Here is a 27,964-nt window from a genome sequence, read left to right as displayed (position 1 = left end):
TGACATTTGTTTCATTCATTCATTAACTAGCTGAGCACAGGAAAAGCCTCACATTTGGAATGCAACATTTTTATCAAAGATCATCAAAAATCAGTCTAACAACACGAAAAGTTATATTCATTTCTTCCATGAGACGACACGTGTACACAGCAACCCAACTGGCGACACAAAGGTAAACTGAGGCAGTTGGATGACAGCCAAGAATGCTGAGGAAGGTGAAGCAGGGCCACCCAGGGCACAGAACTGATCCACTGGGGCTGCAACATCTTCCGACCTTCGCTTTTCGCCTTTCCCGCCCCAGAGGAGCCGGCCCGGCCCCAGCCGCTCCCGGGGAAACACCCCGAGAACAGAACCCAGACCGGGGTGTCTTCAGCCCAGCCCCTGGCCCTGCGGCTGCTCGCAGCGCCAAGGGCACCGCCTGGGACGCGGGACCTCGTTCCCGCCTCGCTCCCCTGCCCTCGGCGCGCTGGACAGGCCCCGCCGCACGAGCTGCCGGGCTCCCGCCCCCAGTGCGGGCCGCGCCGCGGAACCCCCCGGGCCGCTGCCGGGGCCTGGGGCGAGTTACAGCCGCGACCAGCCTCCGCCCTGGGCCCGGCCCGAGCCGGGCAGCCCCGCGAGGAGACCCCGGGGCAGCGCCCCCGGCCCGGCCAGCGCTTCTCCGCTCACCCGGCATCCGCGGGCCGCCACCGCCGCCATCTTGGGAGTGCAGCGTGTGACCGGGCGCCGCGCCGCGTGATGGCGTCACCCGCTCGCGCCGGGGGCGGGGCACCGGGCCGGCCGGGGGCGGGGCACCGGGCCGGCCGGGGGCGGGCCGCAGGAGGAGGCGGCGCCAGAGCCGGCGGGAATCTTGTGGCAGCGAGTTCCACAGGCCGCCCGGGGGCTCAGGGCCCGGCCTAGGGACGCCGATCCCGACCGGCCGCTGCCCACCTGCTGCAGGGGGTCCGAACCGGTCCAGGATCCCGCACGCAAGCCGCGGGAACGCAGCATCAGTGCCCTTGCAAAGTCAAGTCTGCCGGAATTGGGCAACCTTAACTCTGCCTCCCTGAGGGCACGCCGCATGGGCAAGGGCTGCGCAGCAGAACCTAGGGGTTACGGGCACCTGGGGGATGGAGGAGGGTCCTAGCTCTGAACAAAACAACTTGCTGCTTTCCGAAGCTTACAGCTGAGCATTGAGGGGACAGGGCCTTGAGGCCTCACCATGCAGAAGGAAAATGCTGCTTCCCTGTGGTCTGTTCGTGGTTTACCTGTCGCTCGGGACCTTTCCCTTGCTGCTGCCTCAGTGTGCACTCCCTGTTCCCCTGAGGTGTGCGGTTAGCTGGTCAGTTCCTGACTCCGAGGTGGGACGGTCACTTGTTCGCATACCAGTTTTCCCACAGGACACGTTCATCCAGTGCCCAGGACGGAAGGTGCTCACTGCATGAGCTGTTATTGAACATATTGTTTTCTTCTCTTCCGTGTTTGGCCCCAGGCCTTAGGTACTGGGCTTTGCTCTGAAGACACCATTATTAATTTCCTCTGTGGCGTCCACCATTGTAATATCGAAGTGCTTTGCCAACCTCAGCTTCTTTTCACAACACCCCTGCCAGATGAAGGGGTGGTATTATTCCCATCTTAACGATGGGAACTGAGGCACAGAGATTATGGTCAACTTTCCACTAATTCTGGGTGTTCAATTTGAGATGCCTCGGACCTTTTTATTCAGAGTGCATATCGTTTTATATGTTCAAAGCAGAGCTCCCCTTGATTTCAGCTACCACTGTGGGATAATCCAGGTGGGTCATTTCCTTGATTATCATACACATTTTAAGGAGAGTGATCACTTTACATAAGCTATTACCAGCAGGAGAGTGGGGTGGGGGGAGAGAAAACCTTTTGTAGTGATAAACACCCATTTTTTCATGATTTGTGTGTATAAAAACAAACATCTTCTGTATTTTCCACAGTATGCATCCGATGAAGTGAGCTGCAGCTCACGAAAGCTTATGCTCAGATAAATTGGTTAGTCTCTAAGGTGCCACAAGCCCTCCTTTTCTTTTTGCAAATACAGACTAACACGGCTGTTACTCTGAAACCTTTCGCTTCCTGCAGTTTACTGACTCCTGCACTACACAAACCTGCTCTATCCCAAGAGCAGGTCCATTCTGTGCAATGAATGATGGAAAAGTAGTATGTGATCATGCGTTTGCAGACAAAAGCATAATGCATGCACCAAGGGGGCTGAATTAAGGTCTCACAGGGAACCCTAATTCTGACATTTCATAGCATTCGAGTACTTAACTTTGCACCACTAATAATGGTTTTAATGTAGCTTTTTGTGTGTAGTCTCCTACATTTTTAAAAAAGCAAACTGAAAAACCAATTTCTATCATGTGACATGATACTGACACCCACAGGATTCATCAGCAGAGTTGGAACCCTTGGATCCACCACTTGAGCTAACATCGTAAATAATAATAGTAGGTTGTTATCTTGTATGTGGACCAGTGCTAGAGGATGAGACACTTTGTCAAAGGGTTTCACAGATATTTGCTGACAGCAGAGCAATGATTAGACTCAGGAATCTTGGATTCCATTCCCAGGTCTAGAGGGGAGTGTGCTCTAGTGGCCGGACTCATCTACCCATTTCCCCAAAGCTTGACCCCCTCTTCCCTCCAACCTGTCTTTCCCACAACCGACTCCTCATCCCAGTCCCATTCTCCTCACCTAGCCAGTCCCAGTCCCATCTCAAGTTTATCGTCCCAATCTTCCCCTCTCAGCTTGTCATGTTTGTTTCGTTTTTCTACTATACCATTCAGCGTTTTGTAGTGTTCTCTCATGCTCCTACTTACTCCTTTCTGCACAATTCCAACGGTTTCATTTCCTCATGACATGAAAGCCTTTCTAGACCTCTAATCATTTTCCTTGCTCATCTCTATATCCCTATTTCCTTTTTCAGATAGTGTTTGATTTATATAATGGCATAACTTTAATAGAAGGTAGTATTTTTCCATTGCATTCCTTATGTAGCCTAATGTAATTCACTTTGACTGTTGTTTCACTTTGAGCAATGATAGACAAGTCTTTTTCTTCAGTATTTAAATTTTGAACCCAGTAATATATCTTAGTAGTTCAGAGTATTATTTCCAGTGTGCATTACTATGCTTTTATAAGCAATGAATTTCATATGCCATCATGCTACTCCGCTGAAGTCAGTTCAAGATACTTTTCTGGTCTCAACTAACCTAGAGATGGTATAGGCTAGATATTTTCCCTGTCACCCTTTGTGGTAATGACTGATGCTATGTCCTTCTCTTCCTTAATTTCTCCCTTTATGCCATTGGCAGTCCAGCAAACCCAGAGTATGTTGCCTATTTCTTATTCTGATATATTCTGCACAGAATCTAATTGCTCTTCAGGTTCCTGCTAAATTCTTTTTTATATTCTACTTGCCATAGTTTACAATCCTTCATATAAGCTTTGCTAGGGTTGGACTTCCTTTTCCTGAATGGTACCCGTTTGACTTCAGTAACCTCTTGTACCTTGCTGTTTTTCCTGGTCTTTTTACTTCTTTGGATGAATAGTCATGGCAATTTAAAAATCCTTTATCAGCTGTGGGGGGGCAGGGGGATATACTTATTTCCTCACTTGTCTAGCTTTCTCTTTTTGATCTCCTCCTTTCTAAAGTGTTGGGGCACTGTGCTAGTTTGATACAATTCTTCACCATTGCCAGCATCAGAGGAGTGAAGGTGGAGGCAGCTAAACAAGTATTTACATTAATGTTGTCCCTGGGGTGGAGGAGATCCTTTTCTGTAGCTTAAGCTGGTTGTAAAAGGGGCTTTTTCTATTGCAGGAGGGCAAACCCTTTTTCAAAAGGCATAACACATCTCAGTTTATTGTCTGGGATTATTATACCATTAGTTGGCCACTTAATCCTCACCATAGCTGCTAGCAGCCTTAGGAAGATGTACTCTATCACCTTTGCAGAAGGTAGGATGAAATTAGTGTGCTTTCTGCCTTCAACCCATCGAAAATAAGGTGCCTGCAGCGATTAGTGTGGCAGGTGCAACACTTAAAATTACTTAGTTAAATCTTCATGGCCAGAGGGAAGAGAGATGGGCTTAAGTATTTAGAAAGTTAGCGACCAGGGTCCAAGGCCATTGTGTGTACTTTTTATGAATGGATAATTTTGTAAGTAGTTACAAGTGTCTTGACTAAGTTTTATACACCTAGCTGAATTTCCAAATATAAAAAACCACCCAGAATTCTCTATATAGCTTTGACTTTTCCAGCTCAGTACTCAAGAAGACCCTGGATCCACAAAGGGACTGGAGCATTGTAGTGCCTTACTTTTAGATGCCTAATATCACTGGAACAGTGTACTCCTGAGGGCACTCTGTTAAAAAATTAAAAATTGTGCCAACATTTTTTTTAATTCTGCCCACAATATTTTAAAATTCTGCAAATTGTATTTGTCAAATAAATGTGGAGGCTCCAGCATGACATTGGGGAACACAGGCCACTGGCTGCACAAAGGTAGGAGATCACTGTGCAGCTCTCCCCTACCCTCCCAGGACACAGACTCAGCAGTGAGGCTGCACCCAAGCCTGCCACAGTACAGGCCTACCCCTCCATGCCAAGTACACCAGGTGTGGGTAGGCAGGCTCAGCAAGGCAAGATCCAAGTGTGGAGGGGCTTAGTATGGGGGATCCAGGTGTTAGGATATAGATATTCAGGCCTGTCTGCAAAGGCCTGTACTCTAAGAATTTAGGTGTATTCTTATCACTTGGCTAGTGATAGAGGTATAAAAGAAAGAATCAAAATCACTGTCTGCTGGTGTAAGGGCCTTCTCTTACTGTGACAGTCTGAGGCCCTGTTCTTAGGCTAAGGCCTTTGGCTAAACAGCAGAGGCAGCCATAAGCTGGGAAGCGAACAGTCACATCCTCACATTCCAAACTAGTCACACTGAAATAAGGTGCTATTGGGCTGTTAGGAATACAATCCTGTCTGATGAAGTGAGCTGTAGTTCACGAAAGCTCATGCTCAGATAAATTGGTTAGTCTCTAAGGTGCCACAAGTACTCCTTTTCTTTTTGCGAATCCTGTCTTGATAGTTCCTATCACCTCCAGAGAAAGGGAAGTGCCTAGAAAATGTAAAAGGAAACTTAGTTTGATAGCATCCTGTCTGGCAAGAACTCACTTATCAATAGCTGGGATGTGAAATCCTCGCTTCTGTGTTGTCTTATCATTGTAGTTCCCACTTTGCTATTGTTTGTCTGTATAATCTCTGTCTGGTTCTGTGATTGTTCCTGTCTGCTGTATAATTAATTTTGCTGGGTGTAAACTAATTAAGGTGGTGGGATATAATTGGACAATATGTTAGGATTGGTTAGTTAAATTTCAGGAAAATGATTGGTTAAGGTATAGCTAAGCAGAACTCAAGTTTTACTATATAATCTGTAGTCAATGAGGAAGGGGGTGGGTGGGGGTGGGCATGGGCATGTGCATGTGGGTGAGGGAGATGGGAACAGGGAATGGGGGTAAGAAAATTGGAATCATGTTTTGCTAAAGGGGGAAATGGGAACAGGGAATGGGAGTAAGGAAGTTGGAATCATGTTTGGCTAAGGGTAGTAATGGGAACAAGGACACAGGTGTAAGGCTCTGTGGTGTCAGAGCTGGGAAGGAGGATACTAAGGAAGGAAACTGGAATCATGCTTGCTGGAAGTTCACCCCCAATAAACATTGAATTGTTTACACTTTTGGACTTCGGGTATTGCTGCTCTCTGTTCATGCGAGAAGGACCAGGGAAGTAAGTGGGTGAAGGAATAAGCCCCCTAACACCAGGTACGGGCTCAGAGGGTTCTGTGTGGGGCAATCTGGGTGTGGGTGGCCCAGTGGGGGATCTGGATGCACAGGGGCTTGTTGGAGGATTTTGGATGCAGTGGTAATGGGACTCTGCAAGGGGGTCCAGGTGAAGGTGGTTGGGGCTCAGTGGGAGGAGGGTCTGTGTGTGGGGGGGTCCAGATCCTGGGGGACTGGGACTCAGTGGGATGGGGATCCAGGTGCAACTGGTTGGGGCTCAGTGTGGTGGGGATTCAGGTGGCTTGTCAGGGTGGTCCAGGCGCAAAGGGAGGATGGGGGGGTTGAGGCTCAGCAGGGGGAATCTGGATGCACAGGGTTGGACAGATGTGGGAGCAGTTCCCTGTACAGGCAGCTGCAGGGGAGGAATGACGAGTGATGGGTGCAGGAAGGGAGGCGGCGGGGGTGGGGAGGGCGGCTTGCAGAGCTTGCTGCAGCCAGGGTGAGTCTTACCCGGCCCCAGAGGCCACACAGGCGAAGAGGAAGTCCCATCCTCCCCAGCCCAGACTAGCAGCGCAGCTCAGCACAGGGTAGGAAACACCAGGCAGCTCTTCCCCAGTCCTGCCTCTTTCTCCAGTGATTTACCTCTCTGCCAGCTGCCTTGGCCACCTGAAACATGCTGCTGGAGAGGGTCGCACAAGCGGTCTTGTGCTTTCCCTTTGCTTCCCCATCAGAAACCATTTTTTCTGTAGGGAACAAATTCTGTGTATGCCCTGTGGCACCAAATTCCCCCAGGCATAAACAGCGGGATCCACCAAGCCTGAATTAGGCACCTAGGCTCCCCAGAGCCACCCAGGGGGGGGGCAATTTGCCCCAGGCCCCGCAGGGGCCCCCCAGCAAACATCCCCAGTCATGTTGCTAGGGTGGGAGCAGGGCAGCAGCCGCTCTCCTACTGAGCACAAGTGACACCTTGTTAATTTTTACTCAGCCAGCAGCGCCCTGGGTCTTCGGGGGCATTTTGGTGGCAGGTCCTTCAGCGCTGCCGAAGATCCAGAGCAAGTGAAGAGCTTGAGCACTGCCAGGTGAGTACAGGCAGCTGGCACCTTTCTTTATGTCTGCTCCCCGTTTGCTCCACCTGGCTACGCCACTGGAAGGGCCCCCGCCCCGAATCCTCTAGGTGGCCCAGAGGCTCCCTGTACAATCGTTGGAGTGAGATAGGCACCTAAGAATGGAATCCACAACAGCTTGCATACTAGTTGGGGCGCCATTTAAGAGAGTCAGTTTGAGGGCTTACGAGAGGGGTGTGTCCTAGACCTCACCCGTCTAACAGATGCCAAGTTTGCGCTGCCGAGAGGCACTTGTCACTGCTTGCGATTCACAGCGGAGAACCCTGTCCTAGCTAAGGAGTTTATGCCAGAGGTGGTAGTAGTGCCTCCCTTAACTTTTATTCCAGGGGTTAGTTCATCCATCCAGGATGTGGAGACCCAGGTTCTGTTTCCCCCTCTGCCTGACAGGGAGAGGAGAGCCCTGTTCAAATCCTACATCTCAGGAGAGTGCCCTAACCATTAGCCTGTGGGACATTCTGATGGGGGTCTCCCAGCTGAAGCTGTTCCACCGTGTAAAAGTTAGGTCATTGGAACAGGGAACTGGACCCTAGATAGCCCGCTCACCTGGGAAGTGGGAGAACCACTGGACTGAAAGTTTAGGGAGGCAACACTACATGTCCGGCCAGATTTTGATCAGGGCCTGCGCTGGTAGGCATGTTCTCAGCATGCCTAAACAGACTGGGTCCTATAGGGAAGACAGGTATTCCTCTGCCTATCTTTCCACAGTTTGTGGATCACACCGGGGATGAGGTACGAGACAGGCACTTGGGCATCTTGAGTAAAGCAGCAGTGCGCATGTGCGGCGGCAGGAGCTTTTCACAGAAAGTCAGGTGCTGAGTGAGTTTAGGCACTTACAAAGTTAGGCAGCTGCTGAACAGGGGGTTTGTGGATCACAATGGTGCCTAAAACTGGGATGTGGCACCTAAATCCCTTTGTGGATCTGAGCCAAGAACCAGATAGTAACTACTTGAGTGAGAATCAGTCTCTCAATCTATTTCTCCCCACCCCATCTCAGACATGTTTTCATCTTCACACACTGGGAGACAGCTAATTTGCTGCATTTCACTAGAAGTACGTCCTAGCTTTAGCTGTGCTATCATCACCCTTCACTACTTAGTTAATATCTTCGATAGAAATAAAGAATGGTTTCTTTTCTGCTCTGGGTATGGCTGGAACAAAAGCATGCTACTCCCTTAAATAAGCTTAGGGAATGGCAAGAAACCCTGTTCCCTACAATGCAGTTCTTGGACAGACCACACTGTTACAAGAGGTCTCTTGAAACTATGGCAGTTTCCACTTGGGTTCCTGCTTCCAGCATGAGACTAAGAGTGAAATCCACTGAGGCGGGGCCACCTGTTTTCAAAGCTGTTCAGCTATTGAGGCTAGTGTGCAAGAACCAGGATTATTTTAATTTTCCCATGTTGTGCTCACACATCTTTGAAAGTTTTAAAAGATGGTTTAAGACATTCCTAGGTGCTTCCAGACATGAGCTATGTTTCACAGCACGTACATTCTAGGTTTCTGAACTACTTGCTCTATTTATACCAAGACTTTTTAAGCATAAGATTTGCTGCCAGTAATTGATGCAACAATGATTGAAAGCTTTCAGTAACTGGCATTTATTATCAAAGTCATACCGCATACATCTGTAATGTCAATAAGATGCCACAACTACAAAAAAGATTGTGCACATTGCAGTTTCAATGCAAAACAGTAAAATGGAAAATCCATTTGTTAAAAAAAGTAATTAAAATTACTCCAGAAAGCAACTGAATTGTTGTAATGTCTTTACATCCAGTCAAATTAAAATGGTTAACAAGAAAAATACAAATTCAAAACATCTGGTATCAGTGTTTAAAAAGGCAACTAATTTAAGCATTTCTATCAATTCGCACATCAATTTCCCTGCCACGAAGCTGTATCCCATTCATCATTCGGCAAGCTCTCTCAGCCACTTCTGGGGACTCAAATCTAACAACACCACATCCTTTGGACTTCCCATTCTCCATCTTGATGTCTGCATACAGCACGTGACCTGCAAGGAAAAGAAAAAAAAGGGAGGGTGGGGGGTGGGTGGTTTGGTGTAATGAAATCACTGCATGAAGCTCAATACCTAACCAGGTCCCTATATGAAATGATCCTGTGATTAAAAGACTCTGAAAGGTCTCTAATAGAGCATCCAAATACAGTGATAAAAAGATGTACATTTAGAACATATTTTAGAGTCAAATGCAGCAGAAATATTTCAGGTGTGATTGACTACACTTTTATATAAAGGATTGTTCTCAAAATTAAACATTTGCCTCACTTAAGATATTTGATTGGAATCTGTTTCTCTTTCCACTGATCTACCCCATTCAAGCATTTCCCAGTTTTAGGAAGATGCAGCTTGACTCTCAGTTTTCAGAGAGCCAGACAAGACTTGCCCCCCTTTTTAAGGAGTTCACTGGAAGGGTGCATAGATGCACCTCTCTATTTTGTAGTGAAGGCCACAGTGCAGTTGTTATTCGCTGTTGGAATGAACAAGGAGTCAGCATATGGGACTAACTATAGATAAGTAAAACTCAAACTCGTCAAACAGCTTCATATCTGGCATCCCCCTTCCAAGATATCCCTACAAAGCCATTCCAGCAAAATACATGGGCCACATCATTGTAAGATTAATCTGTTGGATCAATCTACCCACATCCAGAAATCCTTCCAGCAGAGCAGGGAAAATACATGTCAATTAACTGAATGGTTCTAAACTTAATTTGTGTTCTGAAATATTTCTACGTGGAAGGCATATACCATCTGTGCCAGCAGTTCTTAATTTTTTCCATACTGTGACTACATAATAAGAGGAAGAATTTCTGAATCTGCCTCCCATCTAGTCCAAAAGACAAGTCCTTCTGGACCTACTTGAGACCTGCCACCCTCTTCATGTTGAGACCCCATGATGTACATAATGAACTCTTGTAAATGAAGCCATTTCCTCCTTTCACTTTAGTTTTATATTACTGGAGAAGATTTAAAGATTACGTTGAAATCTTACCAAAATTCCTTTAATCTTTTATTGGATGAATCTGGCAAGACGCAGGACTAGAGTTTTAAAGTGAAGATGAGTCATGGAATGTTGGTATTAATCTATAACCAGAAAGTGGAATTCTGGGCTCATGTCTCAATGTTACAGAAGACAGTCTCCATTTTAGTATTGAGTAGGTTTGGGGCATATTTACACTAAAGTTTTCCATTGGAAGAGGACTTAGAATTGTCTGATCTATTAAACTCCTGTAAGAAAATTATTTACAGTTACTGGTAGGGAGAGGATTACTAGTAAGCCTGATGTACCCACGCTGTCTCCAACTATTGAAAGAAAGATATGCAATAATTGTATGTTACTTTTGGTGGAGAGTATTGCCACTAGAAGGCAGAATTATAGGAGAGAATAAAAACTTGATACAGTTGATGACTGTAACAAGCATTTATTCAAAATACAAGTTTTTGCTAATATCTAATATTTTCCTAGGTTTGTAGGAAGTTTTGGTTAAGTAGTACAGGCAGCAGATGAAGTTATGATTCAGAAAGAATTTTTGTCATGTTACATAATGATTTTCTCCTACAGTAAGTTGTTTTGGAGGTTCTTCAGTAGCATAAAGTAACTTACCACACTCATTAAATTTGTCCTTCAGCATTTTCCATGTGAAATCAAAAGGAAGCTGGAGAAAGAAAGCAGTCATTCACTGAGAATCTGTTCCATGGTTGATCAATAATTAAGAGTTGCTAGCACTGAAGTATAAAACACATGGAACACAGAGCATTTACCGGTGCAGAGGGTTGTGTGTCCAGTTTGTATCAATTAAAGGAAAGATTTTTCTACTCAGACCCTATATAACTCTTCCCTGTGCAGCATTAATACATTTGATGAAGACTACACAAATACTTAAGATAGTCTAACTGAAGCCATCAAAATGAGCAACAACTTAAGAGGATGAAGAAATGCTAGTACTAAGCACCAACACAAGAGTTCTGTGCAGTTATCTAGATTAGGAAAGTGTTACTCACATTTCTCACAAATATCTGGCAGGCTTTCCTGGCCACCCCAGCTGCAGGTCCTCCAGTTCCTCCAAGAGTGCCTGCAAAACTGCCTGCGAAGTTTCCACGATCCATGTCCATTGTTCTTTCAAAACTGCTTCCCATTGCAAGTCCCATCCGATCTATACCTGCCCCCATTCCCTGGCCCATGGTAGGCCCCATTCTCTCCATGCTAGTGGCACCCATGCGATCCAATCCCATTCTCTCCATGCTAGTGGCACCCATGCGATCCAATCCCATTCTCTCCATACTAGTGGCACCCATGCGATCTAGTCCAGTTGGCATTCTATCTATAACTTGCCCCATTCCAGTTCCCATCCCAGCAGGTACCATACGATCCATACTTAGACCCATCCTATCCATGCCAGAGCCCATGCGATCTACTCCTGATCCCATTCTGTCCATAGTTGTACTAACACGATCAATAGCAGTACCCATTCTATCAATACCAAAACCTATTCCAGAACCCATTCTTTCTATACCAGAACCCATTCGCTCAATGGTTGGGCCCATTCTGTCAATGCTAGAAGCTATGTGGTCTATGCCCAGAGGGGCCATTCGATCAATTCCTGGGGCCATTCGATCTACATTAGAACCCATGCGATCCAAAACAAGACCCATTCTATCTATTTCAGACCCTACTCTCTCCATCCCATGTCCCATCCCAGAAGGTATTCTTTCTATTCCCGCACCCAGACGATCGATGCCGGGTGCCATCCTCTCAATTCCAGGAATGCTGGCACTTCCACCTAGAACAAAATACATTGAGACTTCATTATTTGTGATCATGTGATGAGGATATTAAATTTGATGCACCTGGATATTCTTGATGTTTGAAACTACAATTTGTTACTAAATTTGTTAGTATCTTGTGTGTTCTGTAGTTGCAGATTCTGAAGCAGAAGTGTGCTTGAGAACCTAGGTTTTTTTTATTAGAAGTCAAGTTTCTAGCCCTTATGCATAAAGCTTTCAAATGTCAACCAAATGTAAAGGGATGCAGTGTTTGAAACAGTTTGCAAATTCAAGAGAAATAGTTGTTGGATTTGTGTTCACAGCTCACCACAACAATTTAAGTGTCATTTCAGCTGTCAAAACAGGAGCTTGCTCATGCAGTGGCAGATATTGGGGTTGGGCAGTGAGGTAGCTAGTTGCTGAGAGTAGAATGAGTTCAAGACCCTTCTCCCAAAAGGATTGGAATAGACTCTGCTCCTGCCAGCCAGAAGTGGTAAAGAGATGCAAACCAAGAGTTTTAGCTTTCTCCTGGGTGCCAAAACCAACAGATTCCATGTAATAACTTCAACAGTGCAAGCAGTCACTGCCAAGGCAAAAGCCTGCAGTATATTTAGCTTTTTAATGTGGAGAGAAGCAAATATTTTAACTATTTCTTTGATTTTAGTGTGTACTGATCATATCATTTCCATGTATTCCTCCATTTCTGAACGCTCCTAAATCTGCTACAGAAGGTGCATCTGTTTCAGAAACCAGAGGGCCTTTCCATACAATTTGGGTGTCACTTGCTGTGGAATACAGGGTCTCATTAATTGAGTTTATAGATAAATTACGTTTTAAAGTTCTGTATGTCTGCCAAGTGTATATTAGGGTTGCAACCAAGTCCTAGTTTTGTCACCAATAATTTAGGCTTGGAAAATCTGTTTGGCCTGAAGAGTGTCAGGATTATTGTTAAGGCAACACTAGTGACAAGTATTCTGCAAACTACAGGAGTAATTTCAGTTACCACCCATGTCTAAAGTTTCTTTGAGCACATCTAGCCCCAAAAATCAGCTATGCCACACCAAAACTTTCCCTCATCTCCTTGAAAAGATGTGCACTGGCTAGAAAGCAAGCTGTGATTAACTTAACAACTGTCTGACTTTTGGCAACTGTCTGAGCAGGATTAGGCACTATATGCAATTGTGTGAACATGCTGCCATCTATTGAGCAATTGTGGCTTAACAAAGAATATATGGTATTTGTACTGCTGACAGCTAACATTTTCAGCTCATGCCTAGGGAGTAGTCTTACCTAGCAGGTGTGTTTTATTATGAAGGGATAAGCTCTTGGTATTTAAATGTTGCATGCTCATTTATATCTTAAGACAAATTTGAACCCCACTGTGACTCAAAGGGAAAAAAGGGTATGTTTAGGCTCAGGCTCATTTACAACTTCCCAATGTTTCTGAAGAATGATTACACTGATGCAGTCTGACATTTTTGAAAACCGTGCAGACATAGTACACCACAAAATTTGAACAGTAATAGAAGGGCCTGACGTTTATTTGGTCTTTCTTTCTGGGCCCGAGGTGGGAAGAATGTGGCACAGATAGCACAAGGTGCCAGGGAATGGTTCTCCCTGAATCATTTTAGGCATTCGATAAGTGCATGAAATGCCAGGAAGAGCACTGTGCAAAATGCTCACCGCTTGAACTAGTGTTTCTTCACACTGGGATCATTTGTATACTGAACAATAAAGCTGCCCTTGAATTTACGATCTAGTCTAAATCTAAACTAAACTTATTCTAAAAACTGACTACTAACTATAAAACTTCAGCTAACATAAGCTAAGGTAAAGGCAGTACATAAGTGGATAAGAGCGGTTCACATCCTTTCACTGATGTGGTTAGCAGGTAGATTTTAAACACGGACTCATTTAAAATGAAGGTTGGTTACTTATAACCAGAGTTCTCTGTGAGCAGAAAACCTAAGGTATTTTAATTTGGACTCCAATGGAACAGGGAAAGGGTATGGGGATGTGAATATGCAAAATCCATCTCAAAGAACTTCAGTTACAGGTAACCAATCTTCATTTCTCCAAGTGTCCTCTGCATATTCCCACTCTTGGGACAGCTTGGCAACCAACACAGTAAATTGGATGGAGCGATGTTGAGTTCTACTTGCACAGGATTGGAGTACTACTCTACCACACTGGGATTGGAAGCCATATCCAATGCATAATGTATTGTGAAAGTGTGAAATGATTTCCACTTAACCAGCTCTGTATCTCTCAAAATAAGGGGAATGTGTTTATTAAAAAAAAAAATAATGTAGATTTGACTAGAGCCATAACAATGAGCTCTAAATGGACTAGGAGACGCAGTGTCTAACCCCTCAAAAATCTCATTGTTATATCATTAGAAAATATAGAATGGTTGTCCATGTGAGGATAGAAAGCTGATATTGCCACTAAGTGATAGAACTAACTGCTAAACCCTGTTGTGTTAGGTGCAGTAAGTTATCCAGGAGATAATGAATTGAGGACTGCATTGGCAAAAGACCAGATGGAAAAACACTTCCACTTTGACATGGTGGAGGACTTTCTACTATTCAACTAGTCATTTGCTTGGAGCAAGTTCACAGACTCGTCTAGGATTTAGCCACAGAGCGTCCAGGCTGTTAAATTAAGTGCCTGCCCATAGGTTTGGGTGCAATAGCTGACTGTGGTCTTGTGAGATTAAGTCTAGGTCTAATGGAAACAAAATCAGAACCTCCAGTGACAGATCCAGGGGAGTGGGGAACCAGTGCTGCCTGGGCCACTCTGGGGCTATTAACATAGATGGCATGATCCCATTTGATCTTTAGCAACACTGTGTAAGAGCGGAATTGGGAGAAAAACATAGAAGGGCTTTTCCAGGGTATCAGGAAAGCGTCTGATGGAAATGGGACTGCCACCTGGTAGATAGCAAGTTGATGGCATCTCCTGTTGGGCTTTGGTTGCAAACAGACCTATGTGGGAATTCCTCCACTCTGGAAAGAATACATCTGGTCAGAGAGACCCCACATGGGGACTCGTAAACGATCCACTTCGGCATTCTGCCCACTCATTCTGTGCTCTAGAAGGTAAGAGGCTTCAAGAAAGATTGAACTGGCACTCCAATATTCCATTTCTGAACTGCTCAAGACAGTGCTGCCTGAGGTAAAACATTGCCACTGTGTTATCAGAGAACAGACCTTTCCCTTGTCTGGACACAGGAAAGCCCGACAGGAAAGGCACATAGTTAATAGGTCCCTGATGCTGATATGTAGGGCGAGGTCCCCTCGGGGGGGCCATAAACCCTGAGTATGGAGGGGAACAGATGGACGTGTCTGCCCTGGGATGAGGGGCTCATCAACAAAGATTGAGGGCAGACAAAGGCAATGCCTGCACAAACACTGACTGGGTCTCTTCACCAGTCTAGAGAAGTCAATGCTCAAGAGGGCACATTTAGCAGAGTTGCGATGCTGAAGATTTGATGAATAAACAGAGGTCAGCCAACTCTGAAGAATCCCGAGACATAGGCTGGCATGCTGGACTATGTATGTGCACAAGGCCATATGCCCCAGTACCTCATACAGTTCTGAGCTGTTGTGGGTAAGCACTGAGATCTACAACAAGAGATTGAACTGTTTGGAACCTTGTATCGGGAAGGAAAGCTCTGGCCTCAGTAGAGTCCAGCACTGCTCCTATGAACTCTATCCTCTGATCTGGGCAAAGAAGCTTTTTCTAAGTTGATCAGTAAACCCAGGGTTTTACAAGTTGACTGAATGAAAGAGACTGGACAGTACCTGAGCCTTGGACCAGCCTCTGACTAGCCAGTCATCCAGGTAAGGGTAGACTTGTACTTGGAGCCTCCTCAGGAAAGCAGCTACCACTGTTGTATCTTTTCTGAAAGCCCAACAAGCTGCTGACAGGCCAAAAGTAGTATGGTGAAGAGGTAATGAGAGCTGTCTTAGGCGGTAAGGAGGAACTAGAGCGGCTCTTTACACCAGCACACAATGGTGTGCAGCAGCAGAGAGCACTTGAGTCAGGCCAACAGGTACCACTGAGGGAAAAATTCCCCAATGACTGTGTGCAGAATGAACACATGTAATCACTTGAAGAACCACTCAGTCTGGGATACCTCCCATACAGCTCATGAGAATACTTAGTTTCTCAAAAGGCATGATTTCAAATACATTTTAGGGAGTACACTAAATTTTAGTCAAAGTTGTAACTAGATTCTCATACCACAGCAGAAGAGATTATTCCAAACGTTACTTGTAACTATTGTATGCACAGTTCAGATGAATAGCGCATAGCACAAATACAGCCTTTGTTTGCTTACCTATTCCCCTGTCCAGGGTGTCTCCAAAACTACGAGACATTCCCATCTCATTTCTTCCAAAGTCTCTGTCAAATCCTCCACCCATTGCACGATCCATCTCTGCACAAAGTATTAATTTAGTATATTTCCACAACAACTTAAGACATCCTGAAGAGAACGTGTCTCTTGTAATATTTTAGCAGGTGAACTGTGAAACAAGTGTTTTTGCCATGTACTGCTTCTTAGAGATACAGACCTACCCACACACGGAGTATTTTTTTTGTTTTTACACACACACACTTTGAAATTTCAGATCCTCACACTTCCTTTTCCTAGTGGGTCTTGGCAAGGTGTTTGGAGGACCTGTATCTATGGATTACATAGATTACTAACCCACGCTCTGCTCTATCCCTTAACAGAACATCAACACTCCTCTATCAACCTACTTATGATGATGTGGGAGCCAAACCTTGTCAGGTACAACTGTAATTTCATTCTATCCAGGTCCTCCCAAGAGCTAGCCAAGATTTCCTCAAAGTTAGGATTTAATATTTCAGTGTTAGAAAGTGGTCAGGAAAAGCTCTTGAAATTTTAGGCTGTTTTATATCCCGTAAGAGCAAACAAGTATTTATTTTTAAATGTGAATCTGCAAGGGAAAGATTGTGATAATTTTTGCTTCTTCATGATGAAGAAAGGCTGAATGAGTTTTCAAAACTCAAGGGTTTTCCTAATTTTATTTACATGTGAAGGTGTAAGGTCTTATCCATCCCCGAAGACTAGGGAACTGAGTAAAAACAGCTTATAAGTGAAACTTGAGCAACTGAGAGGGGAAAGGAATTTTTAGTCAAGCTGCTTGGAACTGTTGGCATCTTTAACTGAAATTTTTAAGAAGTGAAAAATGAGATCTTTGTTGAAGATGCATCACTCCCATTCCTACAAAGAAAAGATTGAGAAAACTCTCGTTTTCCAGGGAGACCTATGGCAAAAGTTAAACTTGACACTGCTGTTACGGCTAGTGGTAAAAACGGCAAAAAAATAAAGCTTTCAGGTTCTCTTTACACAATATAGAGGAAATGTGTTCTTTTCCTTTCTTTTGTAGGTAGCCTTAAAGCATACAATGCTTTAACAGGACTGCCAACCATTACTAATTCAATCAGACCATCCAAATTTGAAAAGAGTTCCATGACAAGACATTTATTGAGGCTGGGGATCTATAATGTAGGAATCAGTGCCTCACCACTCATTCTGCCCATATTCATTCCAGATGGAAAGCGACCCAGGTTGTCCATGCCACCAAAAGGACCTTCCATCCCTGAAACAAAATTATAGTATCTCTTAAGATAAAGGTAACGTTAAAAAGTACATTTCAAATAAGTCACTACACTGAATCAGAAGGCATTATTCCACTTATTTACTCTGGTAATATTGCTAGGAATATTCTACGAAAAGCAGCCACATGTAAAATGCCATCTCAAAACGGTACACTTTGGAGGCATAAGGGAATGTTTACAAAATTAAAACTAGCATTAATGAAGCAATTCCTTGTAACTGAACTGTTCAGTTTAGTCTCAGGATGGAATATGGCCACAAGCTCATGCTTTTGTAAATATCCAGTAGCAGTCGTTAAGAGTCACAAGTGGTTAACATCTTGGTTTATATTTCATCTGAAGAGCTCATCCCTCCAGAAGCACAATACCCATTAGCACATCATAACTTACTACTGCTTTAAAAACCAAGAGTCACTACTGACTCAGTGACTGTTTCCAAGTTAACAAATGCTTACCTGGCATTATTCTTTCTAAATTAAGGTATTTTCAGGCAGATGTCAGCCTATGTCAATTTTAGCTAATACCAAAGAGACAGACATAAAAAAAGCTATTTGCACTTCAGAACTGCATGTACAGTAGCTTACCTCCCATTTTATTCATTCCAAAGCCAATGCCTTCCATTCCCATTCCTCAAAATAAAAAAGAAAGCTTTATTTACAGATAGAATTATACATGCATACAATCAATCTGATGTTTAAGCTTCTCAAGTTACTTTGCAGGAATGGGGACTTGGATTTTGGTTTAAAAGCTTATACGAGAAAAGTAGTGAACGAGTGGATCTACTAATAAGATCTTTGAGGGAGAAGATGACATGGAATCCTTTCTAAAAGGACAAAACAGCAGAAACATCATGAGCGCACACAAACTGGAAGTTATTAGATATGCAACTTCTTAACGGATTCTTTCACAGTAGCATGTAATGAATCCAGTATTCATTTTCCAAGCAACTTAGAATTATGGATTCTAAATTGAGGTCAAATTATCAGTTACTGATGTTTGGTATCTAGAGGAAGCCACAAATCACTTATGAATTATGACAATACTTTGAAATACAACACCTTCAGGTATCTGACTTGGAACTTCAGTGTTCTATTTTGACAAGAAGCAAACTATAGTTCAGCGGTTCTCAAATTGTGGGTCGGGACCCCAAAGTGGGTTGCAAACCCATTTTAATGGGGTCACCAGGGCTGGCTTAGATTTGCTAGGGCCTGGGGCTGAAGCCAAAGCTGGACCCCCACTGCCTGAGGCCAAAGCCAAAGCCTAAGCCTGAGGGCTTCAGTGCTAGGCAGTGGGGCTCAGGTTATAAGCCCCCGTCTTGGGCTGAAGCCCTTGGGCTCTGGCCCCCCTGCCCAAGGCGGCAGGGCTCAGACGGGCTCAGACTTTGGTCCCTCTTCCTGGGGTCACGTAGTAATTTTTGTTGTCAGAAAGGGATCATGGTGCAATGAAATTTGAGAACCCCTGCTATAGTTCATTATAGCCCCAGGTGAAGTGCTACTTCCCTGTTGGACACACAAAGAAAGTCTGACCCAAGAATAAGCAATCCCACCTCAGATTACCACCACAGAGGAACACTGATAAGAGGGAACACTGTATCCAGTAGTTAGAGGTCTAAATGTAGATTTTTGAAACCAAAAGGCTTTCCAAACTCATTAATAGGTTTTTCAATAGAAGACTACTTTGAAAGTAAAAAGAAAAGGAGGACTTGTGGCACCTTAGAGGCTAACCAATTTATTTGAGCATAAGACCTCTCTACCAACACTACAAAAAGAAGGATTCTAGGTGGACTCCTCCTGAAGGTCGAGACAGCAGACTGGACTTCTACATAGAGTGCTTCTGCTGATGTGCACGGGCTGAAATTGTGGAAAAGCAGCATCACTTGCCCCAAAACCTCCGCCGTGCAGAACACAATGCCATCCACAGCCTCAGAAACAACTCTGACATCATAATCAAAAAGGCTGACAAAGGAGGTGCTGTTGTCATCATGAATAGGTTGGAATATGAACAAGAGGCTGCTCAGCAGCTCTCCAACACCACTTTCTACAAGCCATTACCCTCTGATCCCACTGAGAGTTACCAAAAGGAACTACAGCATATGCTCAAGAAACTCCCTGAAAAAGCACAAGATCAAATCCACACTGACACACCCCTGGAACCCTGACCTGGGATATTTTAACACCATCCTGGCCACTATGTATGTAGATGCCCTCTACACCAACATTCCACACAAAGATGGGACTACAAGCCATCAAGAACACTATCCCCGATAATGTCACGGCTAACCTGATGGCTGAACTTTGTGACTTTGTCCTTACCCATAACTATTTTACATTTGGGGACAATGTATACCTTCAAATCAGCGGCACTGCTATGGGTACCCGCATGGCCCCACAGGATGCCAACATTTTTATGGCTGACTTAGAACAACGCTTCCTCAGCTCTCGTCCCCTAACGCCCCTACTCTACTTGCGCTATATTGATGACATCTTCATCATCTGGACCCATGGAAAAGAAGCCCTTGAGGAATTCCACCATGATTTCAACAATTTCCATCCCACAATCAACCTCAGCCTGGTCCTGTCCACACAAGAGATCCACTTCCTGGACACTACAGTGCTAATAAACGATGGTCACAAACACCACCCTATACTGGAAACCTACTGACTGCTATTCCTACCTACATGCCTCCAACTTTCACCCTGAACACACCACACGATCCATTGTCTACAGCCAAGCTCTGCGATACAACCACATTTGTTCCAACCCCTCAGACAGAGACAAACACCTACAAGATCTTTGTTGAGCATTCTTACAACTACAATACCCACCTGCGGAAGTGAAGAAACAGATTGACAGAGCCAGAAGAGTTCCCAGAAGTCACCTACTACAGGACAGGCCTAACAAAGAAAATAACAGAACGCCACTAGCAGTCACCTTCAGCCCCCAACTAAAACCCCTCCAGCGCATTATTAGGGATCTACAACCTATCTTGAAGGATGACCCAACACACTCACAAATCTTGGGAGACAGGCCAGTCCTTGCCTACAGACAGCCCCCCAACCTGAAGCAAATACTCACCAGCAACCACATACCACACAACAGAACCTCTAACCCAGGAACCTATCCTTGCAACAAAGCCCGTTGCCAACTGTGCCCACATCTATTCAGGGGACACCAGCACAGGGCCTAATAACATCAGCTACACTATCAGAGACTCATTCACCTGCACATCCACCAATGTGATATATGCCATCATGTGCCAGCAATGCCCCTCTGCCATGTACATTGGTCAAACTGGACAGTCTCTACGTAAAAGACTAAGTGGATACAAATCAGATGTCAAGAATTATAACATTCATAAACCAGTCGGAGAACACTTCAATCTCTCTGGTCACGCAATTACAGACATGAAAGTTGAGATATTACAACAGAAAAACTTCAAAACCAGACTCCAGCGGGAGACTGCTGAATTGGAATTCATTTGCAAATTGGATACAATTAACTTAGGCTTGAATAGAGACTGGGAGTGGCTAAGTCATTATGCAAGGTAACCTATTTCCCCTTGTTTTTTCCTCCCCCGCCTCCCCATTCGTTAGACGTTCTTGTTAAACCCTAGATTTGTGCTAGAAATGGCCCACCTTGATCATCATACACATTGTAAGGAGAGTGATCACTTTACATAAGCTATTACCAGCAGGAGAGTGGGGTGGGGGGAGAGAAAACCTTTTGTAGTGATGAACACATTTTTTCATGGTTCGTGTGTATAAAAACTTCTGTATTTTCCACAGTACGCATCTGATGAAGTGAGCTGTAGCTCACGAACGCTTATGCTCAAATAAATTGGTAGTCTCTAAGGTGCCACAAGTACTCCTTTTCTTTTTACGAATACAGACTAACACGGCTGTTACTCTGAAACCTCTCATACTTTGAAGTGTAACATCCCCTTGTAGTGTTTGCTCCTAGTGCACGAGAGCCAGAAAATGAGATGTACTAGACAAGGGGCTCCCAAAGCGTGATGTATGTACCACTGGTGATATGTGAGCTTGATGTTCCATCTATTCATTTAGAATTTAAGGTGGTACATGAACTAATATAATTTAAGGTGGTACATGAATCCACTCTAGTTTGGGTCATCAAGGAGGAGAAGTATTTACTTTAGCGGTTTGGATTTTTTGAAGCACGTTTTGGGTTCTCTTTACTGAAAAGACAGCAACCCTAGGTCATATGAAAAGATAGGAAAAAGACTTAATGAAACACACACACAGTAAGAGCTGTGATTTTCTTACCTCCAGGTCCCATGTTGGGCATTCCCATGCCTTTGTTTAAATGATTTGCATCAATAGGCTGACCTCCTGGTCCTAGTCCCATGCCAATACCACCAAGCCCATCTAGAGACAAAAGTAATTTCTTTATTTTTTGGCACAGAAAGCTTTGTTCTTGAAGTCACAAAATTACTATTTTATTCTGAAGATCAGTGGATTTCCCCTCTTGGGTCTGTATTTCTAGCACTTAAGTGAGAACTCTCAAAGCTCTGCAGTTGATCTGAAAGAGAGATGACAGGTAGTGTGATATCACCTCTCTCTACTTCCTCAAGCATCTCCCTCCCTCCACCCATTTAGGTACTTTCCAAGGTCAGCCCTGATGCAGGAGCTGAAAGTCTTCTAAACAGCAAGATAGAAAAAAGAAATGAACATTTACTTTTGGATAATGGAGGATAAGAAATGAATCAATATAAAAAGTTAACACCCCTCAATTTGAGATCAGTGGGAATCCAGTGGAGAACACCTCATCCTTTTTAGAGTATTTTTCTTGATCATGCAATAGCCAAGGAAAGAAAACAGCCAACACCCCCGTGGGCAGGTGGCGTATGTGTGCACTCGGTGCAAGGAGCTCCTGGCCCTCAGAGACCGTGTACAGGCTTGGAGGCCAGGGTGGCGGAACTGGAGGAGCTAAGGGAGGGAGAGAGGTACGTTGTGAGGCTTTCCAGGACACTGTACATTTGTGCTGGTCATACAGCCCCTGCGTTGTTAAGGAGGATGAAAGGCCCAGAGAAGGAGAGCAGTCAATGGGAACAGAGGGAAACCTTCCCATAGTTGGCACCCTCCTTCCAGAAGATGCTGGGGTATCCTCTCGCACTGAGGTTACCTCTCCTGGGGAGGAACTCCAGTCATTAGGAAAAGGCAACTGTTAGTAATGGGAGATTCGATCATTAAAAACATAGATAGCTGGGTTTTTGATGACCAGAAGAACCGAATGGTGACTTGCCTGCCTGGTGCGAAGGTTGCAGATCTCTCGAGGCATCTAGATAGACTTATGTGGAGTGCTGGGGAGGAGCCGCCAGTGGTCGTGGTACATGTAGGTACCAATGACGTAGGGAAGGGTAAGAGACGTCCTGGAGGCCAAATTTAGGCTGCTACGAAAGAGACTGAAATCCAGGACCTCTATGGTGGCATTCTCAGAAATGCTTCCAGTTCCACGCGCAGGGCCAGGAAGGCAGGTAGAGCTTCAGAGCGTCAATGTGTGAATGAGACGATGGTGTCAAGAGGAGGGGTTTAGATTCATTAGGAACTGGGGAAACTTTTGGGATGGGGGAGCCTATACAAGAAGGATTGGCTCCACCTAACCCAAAGTGGATCCAGACTGCTGGCACTTCACATTACAAAGGTTGCAGAGCAGTTTTTAAACTAAGAGATGGGGGAAAGCAGGTTGCTGCAGAGCTGCACGTGGATCGGACAGAGATTTCTCTTAGAGGAGAGTCTATTGAGAGAGATTCTCTAGGTTTTAGTCAGGAGGAGAGGATGGAGAAGGATAAAGTATGGGCCAGATCAGATGAGAAATATTCGCAAAGAATCTGACACATCAGAAAAGGGCAGACAAATAAACAGTGACAAGTTTTTAAAGTGCTTGTACATAAATGCTAGAAGTCTAAATAATAAGATGGGTGAACTAGAGTGCCTCGTGTTAAAGGAGGATATTGATATAATAGGCATCACAGAAACCTGGTGGAGTGAGGACAATCAATGGGACACAATCATTCCGGGGTACAAAATATATAGGAAGGACAGAACAGGTCATGCGGGGATGGGGGGAGTGGCACTATAAGTGAAAGAAAATGTAGAATCAAATGAAATAAAAATCTGAAATGAATCCACATGTTCCATAGAATCTCTATGGATAGTAATTCCATGCTCTAATAAGAATATAACAGTAGGGATCTATGATCGACCACCTGACCAAGACCGTGATAGTGATGATGAAATGCTAAGGCAGATTACAGAGGCTATCAAAATAAAGAACTCAATAATAGTGGGGGATTTCAATTATCCCCATATTGACTGGGGATGTCACCTCAGGACGAAATACAGAGACAAAATTTCTCGATACTTTAAATGACTGCTTCTTGGAGCAGCTGGTACAGGAACCCACCAGGGTAGAGGCAACTCTCGATCTAGTCCTGAGTGGAGCGCAGGATCTGGTCCAAGAGGTAACTATAACAGGACCGCTTGGAAATAGTGACCAAAATGTAACAACATTTAACATTCCTGTGTGGGAAGAACACCTCAACAGCCCAACCCTGTGGCATTTAATTTCAGAAAGGGGAACTATGCAAAAAGGAGGAGGTTAGTTAAGCAGAAATTAAAAGGTACAGTGACTAGAGTGAAACCCCTGCAAGCTGCATGGACACTTTTCAAAGACACCATAATAGAGGCTCAACTTAAAATGTATACCCCAAATTAAAACACACAGTAAAAGAACTAAAAAAAAAAGAAAACACGAGAGCCACCATGGCTTATCAACCATGTAAAAGAAGCAATGAAAGATAAAAAGGCATCTTTTAAAAAGTGGAAGTCAAATCCTAGTAAGGCAAATAGAAAGGAGCATACACACTGCCAAATTAAATGTAAAAATGTAATAAAAGCCAAAAAAGGAGTTTGAAGAACAGCTAGTCAAAAACTCAAAAGGTAATAATAAAATATTTTTTAAGTACATCAGAAGCAGGAAGCCTGCTAAACAACCAGTGGGGCCCTTGGACGATCGAGATACAAAAGGAGCACTTAAGGATGATAAAGTCATTGCAGAGAAACTAAATGAATTCTTTGCTTCAGTCTTCACAGCTGAGGTTTTTGGGGTTTTTTTTTTTTGGAGGTCGCCACAATGGCCGTGGGCCCCACCGCCCTCAGGACTCCACATGGGGTGAGGTGGGCACCAGGAGGCAACAGATGCTGTACTTCCTGGTCATGGTGGGAAAGGGGCCCCGGCCGCTATAGACAGTAGCGGAGGTGGTGGGCGGGAGAGATGACATAGCGGCAGGTGGAGGGGCTGCCACCACCTGGGCATATGCCCTGGGGGCCGGAGGAGGGACACCCGCAGAGCTGGTGAAGGGAGCAGCGAGTAGGGACGCTGCAGCCGGTGGCGGGGCCACGGCAGTGGGGGCAGTCCCTGCCATGGAGGGCCTGGTCTTTTTAGTGGGGCCCTTCCCCTTCTTCTTACCCTGGCCCTTCCCACCAGCTGGAATGTTAGGGAGATTCCCAAACCTGAGACTTCTTTTGTAGATGACAAATCTGAGGAATTGTCACAGATTGAAGTGTCACTAGAGGTGGTTTTGGAATTAATTGAGAAACTTACGGTTTTGTTCAATATCCTCAAATGATCTGGAGGATGGTGTGGACTGCACCCTCAGCAAGTTTGCAGATGACACTAAACTGGGAGGAGTGGTAGATACGCTGGAGGGTAGGGATAGGATACAGAGGGACCTAGACAAATTGGAGGATTGGGCCAAAAGAAATCTGATGAAGTTCAACAAGGACAAGTGCAGAGTCCTGCACTTAGGACGGAAGAATCCAATGCACCGCTACAGACTAGGGACCGAATGGCTCGGCAGCAGTTCTGCAGAAAAGGACCTAGGGGTTACAGTGGACGAGAAGTTGAATATGAGTCAACAGTGTGCCCTTGTTGCCAAGAAGGCCAATGGCATTTTGGGATGTATAAGTAGGGGCATTGCCAGCAGACTGAGGGATGTGATCATTCCCCTCTATTCGACATTGGTGAGGTCTCATCTGGAGTACTGTGTCCAGTTTTGGGCCCCACACTACAAGAAGGATGTGAAAAAATTGGAAAGAGTCCAGCGGAGGGCAACAAAAATGATTAGGGGACTGGAACACATGACTTATGAGGAGAGGCTGAGGGAACTGGGATTGTTTAGTCTGCGGAAGAGAAGAATGAGGGGGGATTTGATAGCTGCTTTCAACTACCTGAAAGGGGGTTCCAAAGAGGATGGATCTAGACTGTTCTCAGTGGTAGCAGATGACAGAACGAGGAGTAATGGTCTCAAGTTGCAGTGGGGGAGGTTTAGGTTGGATATTAGGAAAAACCTTTTCACTAGGAGGGTGGTGAAACACTGGAATGCATTATCTAGGGAGGTGGTGGAATCTCCTTCCCTAGAAGTTTTTACGGTCAGGCTTGAAAAAGCCCTGGCTGGGATAATTTAGTTTGGGATCAGTCCTGCTTTGAGCAGGGGGTGGACTAGATGACCTCCTGAGGTCCCTTCCAACCCTAATATTCTATGATTCTATGATACTTAAATGCTATAGAGTCCAAAGCAGAAAGCCAGCCTCCTTCCTTTAAGGAGCATGATGTTTCCAGACACCATCTTGACTTTCCCTTGACCCAGAACTGATTGAGGGGTCCCCAAACCACAGAGGCTAATGCAGGGGTCTCAAACATGCGGCCTGCAGGGTTATTTTCTGCAGCCTGCCAGCTCCCTGCACGCCCCACAAGCGCTTACCTAGAGCGGCTCCCTGCCTGCCTGCCTGCCCTGCCCCAGTGCCACTCCAGGAAGTGGCCGGAACCTGTGGGGGAGACCGCTTCCTGGAGCAGCATGGGGGCAAGGAGCCTGCCCTGACCCCAGTGCGCACCGGGACAGAGCCCGCCCCCTGCCACACCCCTCCTGCAGCCCAACCCCCTGCCCTGAGCCCCCTGCCACACCCCAAAGCCCTCCTGCAGCCCAACCCCCGCCACACCCCTCCTGCACCCCAACCTCCTGTCCTGAGCCCCCTGCTGCACCCTGCACACCTCTTGCACCCTCTGGGGGCAGGGAGGGGGCGGAAGAGGTGAGGCAGGGCCTCATGGAATGGGTGGAGTGAGGGCGGGGGTGTCAGTGGTGCGGCCCTCTGGCCAATGTACTAGTCCTCATGTGGTCATTTGAGTTTGAGACCCCTGGGCTAACCCCTCTTGGTGCCTTGAGTATTAGGGAGTATCTGGAATAAAAAGCCCCTCCCCACCTCATCTAGCAACATCAGCTTTATAGCACTCTGCCAAGGAGGCTTTCCTGCACCATTCCTGCAGTACAGCAACCGGAACTCCTGAAAGCTAAAAATTCAAGGTGTTAATTTTAAAGAAACTTACGAGGAAGCTGCTGGGGTCGTTCTGGAGGGAAAAAGTCTCCCTTTGGAAAGGCTCGCTCATCCTGGAAACAGTTAAACAGCGTTAAACTCCACACACATGATTTCTGGCAGCATCTTTTAATGGAACCAACACTCAAAGCTATGGCAATTCCTGACAAACAATATCCATAACTGTACTATGGACTTACTGCCAAGTAGGTAATTCATAAATACAGCCATTTCCTGAAGTTACGTTTTGGGGGATTACTCCAGAAAAGAATTCTCTATGGGCAAGGCACTGCCACTTCAGCCTCCTCAATGCAGCTTGAGAAATAGTAGTAGGGAAAACTTGGAAATCTGCGTTTAGCTATACTAACAAGATCAAACATATTTAAAATAGTTTAGGTGCCTGCCGATGGTGTAAATCAAATTATTTTAACCTGCACAGAAGCGTTCTGTTAAAGCAATTGTAGCTGTCCTCAAGAGTGCTCTACAAACAGAGCCTACCCATAGGACACACATGTATCAGTAAACAAAATGTTATTCCAGCTTTGAGTGATGAAACCAGTTCACAATCCAGATTCATTTGATCCTTTGCCTGTTACGCTGCCACACCACCATTCCAATGGTAGCTGCTTGTGTCTCCTATATGCTTGAGCTGGGTTTGAAGCAGCAGCATGATGGTGAAGAGTTCTGAGTGCTTAACCAGTCTGATGACCTCTCACGTTTCATCCTACAAACTAAATCTGACGAAACAATCCTCACAGTTGCATCTCCATTTCTCTCCTTGCTTTCTTCTACCACACCAGATTAATATGTTGCCTGGTTCTCAACTCTGAGTGTTCCATGGACCACAGTTTGAATGCTAGCCATGAGATAGATATCCAACACAAGTACTGATATCACATTACACAGTAAGAGGACTGTGAATATACTTACCATTTTTACATGCATTGGTCTGTCAAAAAGCAGCTGCCCGTTGAACATTGCTAACACTTAAGTTAAGGATGGTTTTTCAAAATGTTAGTCCAAAAATCTTCCTGCTAAAAAGGACAACTTAAAGTTAACAGCAGTACAGCTTCAAATGTACGGCAGTGTATCAGCCCCACCGCACTGCAGGGAGGCTCTTAAGCAAAATAGGCAGTTATGGAATAAGTAACTGGTTAAGAGATAGGACACAAAGGGTAGGAATAAACACTCAGTTTTCACAGAGGAGAGAGATAAATACCAGAGTCCCCCCACGGAT

General features: G+C 45.1%; 2 protein-coding genes across 5 annotated transcripts in view; both read right to left on the bottom strand.

The window, feature by feature from the left end:
- The window catches only part of TIMM44 (translocase of inner mitochondrial membrane 44), a 53,146-nt gene extending 52,445 nt beyond the window's left edge, over nucleotides 1-701 (bottom strand). For 2 of the 3 annotated variants that reach the window (XM_077805352.1, XM_077805353.1), the window contains exon 1: nucleotides 667-701. Coding sequence is in view for 1 of the 3 variants with exons in the window: in XM_077805351.1 (XP_077661477.1) it covers nucleotides 667-696 (30 nt within the window). In the remaining 2 variants the exon portion in view is untranslated. The remainder of the gene's footprint in view (nucleotides 1-666) is intronic. The other variant, XM_077805351.1, reaches the window with a different exon arrangement.
- Nucleotides 702-8,475: 7,774 nt separating this feature from the next.
- LOC144280060 (heterogeneous nuclear ribonucleoprotein M-like) overlaps nucleotides 8,476-27,964 on the bottom strand; it is a 31,920-nt gene continuing 12,431 nt past the window's right edge. Inside the window, exons 5-13 of one of the 2 annotated variants that reach the window (XM_077841752.1) lie at nucleotides 27,658-27,707; nucleotides 26,741-26,801; nucleotides 21,622-21,723; nucleotides 17,923-17,967; nucleotides 17,248-17,322; nucleotides 16,032-16,130; nucleotides 10,925-11,703; nucleotides 10,527-10,578; nucleotides 8,476-8,915 (exon numbers count right to left, since the gene is read on the bottom strand). In XM_077841752.1, coding sequence (XP_077697878.1) covers nucleotides 8,752-8,915; nucleotides 10,527-10,578; nucleotides 10,925-11,703; nucleotides 16,032-16,130; nucleotides 17,248-17,322; nucleotides 17,923-17,967; nucleotides 21,622-21,723; nucleotides 26,741-26,801; nucleotides 27,658-27,707 — 1,427 coding nt within the window. In that variant the 3' untranslated portion in view covers nucleotides 8,476-8,751. The remainder of the gene's footprint in view (nucleotides 8,916-10,526; nucleotides 10,579-10,924; nucleotides 11,704-16,031; nucleotides 16,131-17,247; nucleotides 17,323-17,922; nucleotides 17,968-21,621; nucleotides 21,724-26,740; nucleotides 26,802-27,657; nucleotides 27,708-27,964) is intronic. The other variant, XM_077841753.1, reaches the window with a different exon arrangement.

This window comes from Eretmochelys imbricata, chromosome 25 (assembly GCF_965152235.1).
Source record: "Eretmochelys imbricata isolate rEreImb1 chromosome 25, rEreImb1.hap1, whole genome shotgun sequence".
In the NCBI taxonomy this organism is placed as follows: domain Eukaryota; kingdom Metazoa; phylum Chordata; order Testudines; family Cheloniidae; genus Eretmochelys; species Eretmochelys imbricata.
Note: the sequence above shows the minus strand (reverse complement) of the source record. Positions and strands in the feature narration are given on the sequence as shown.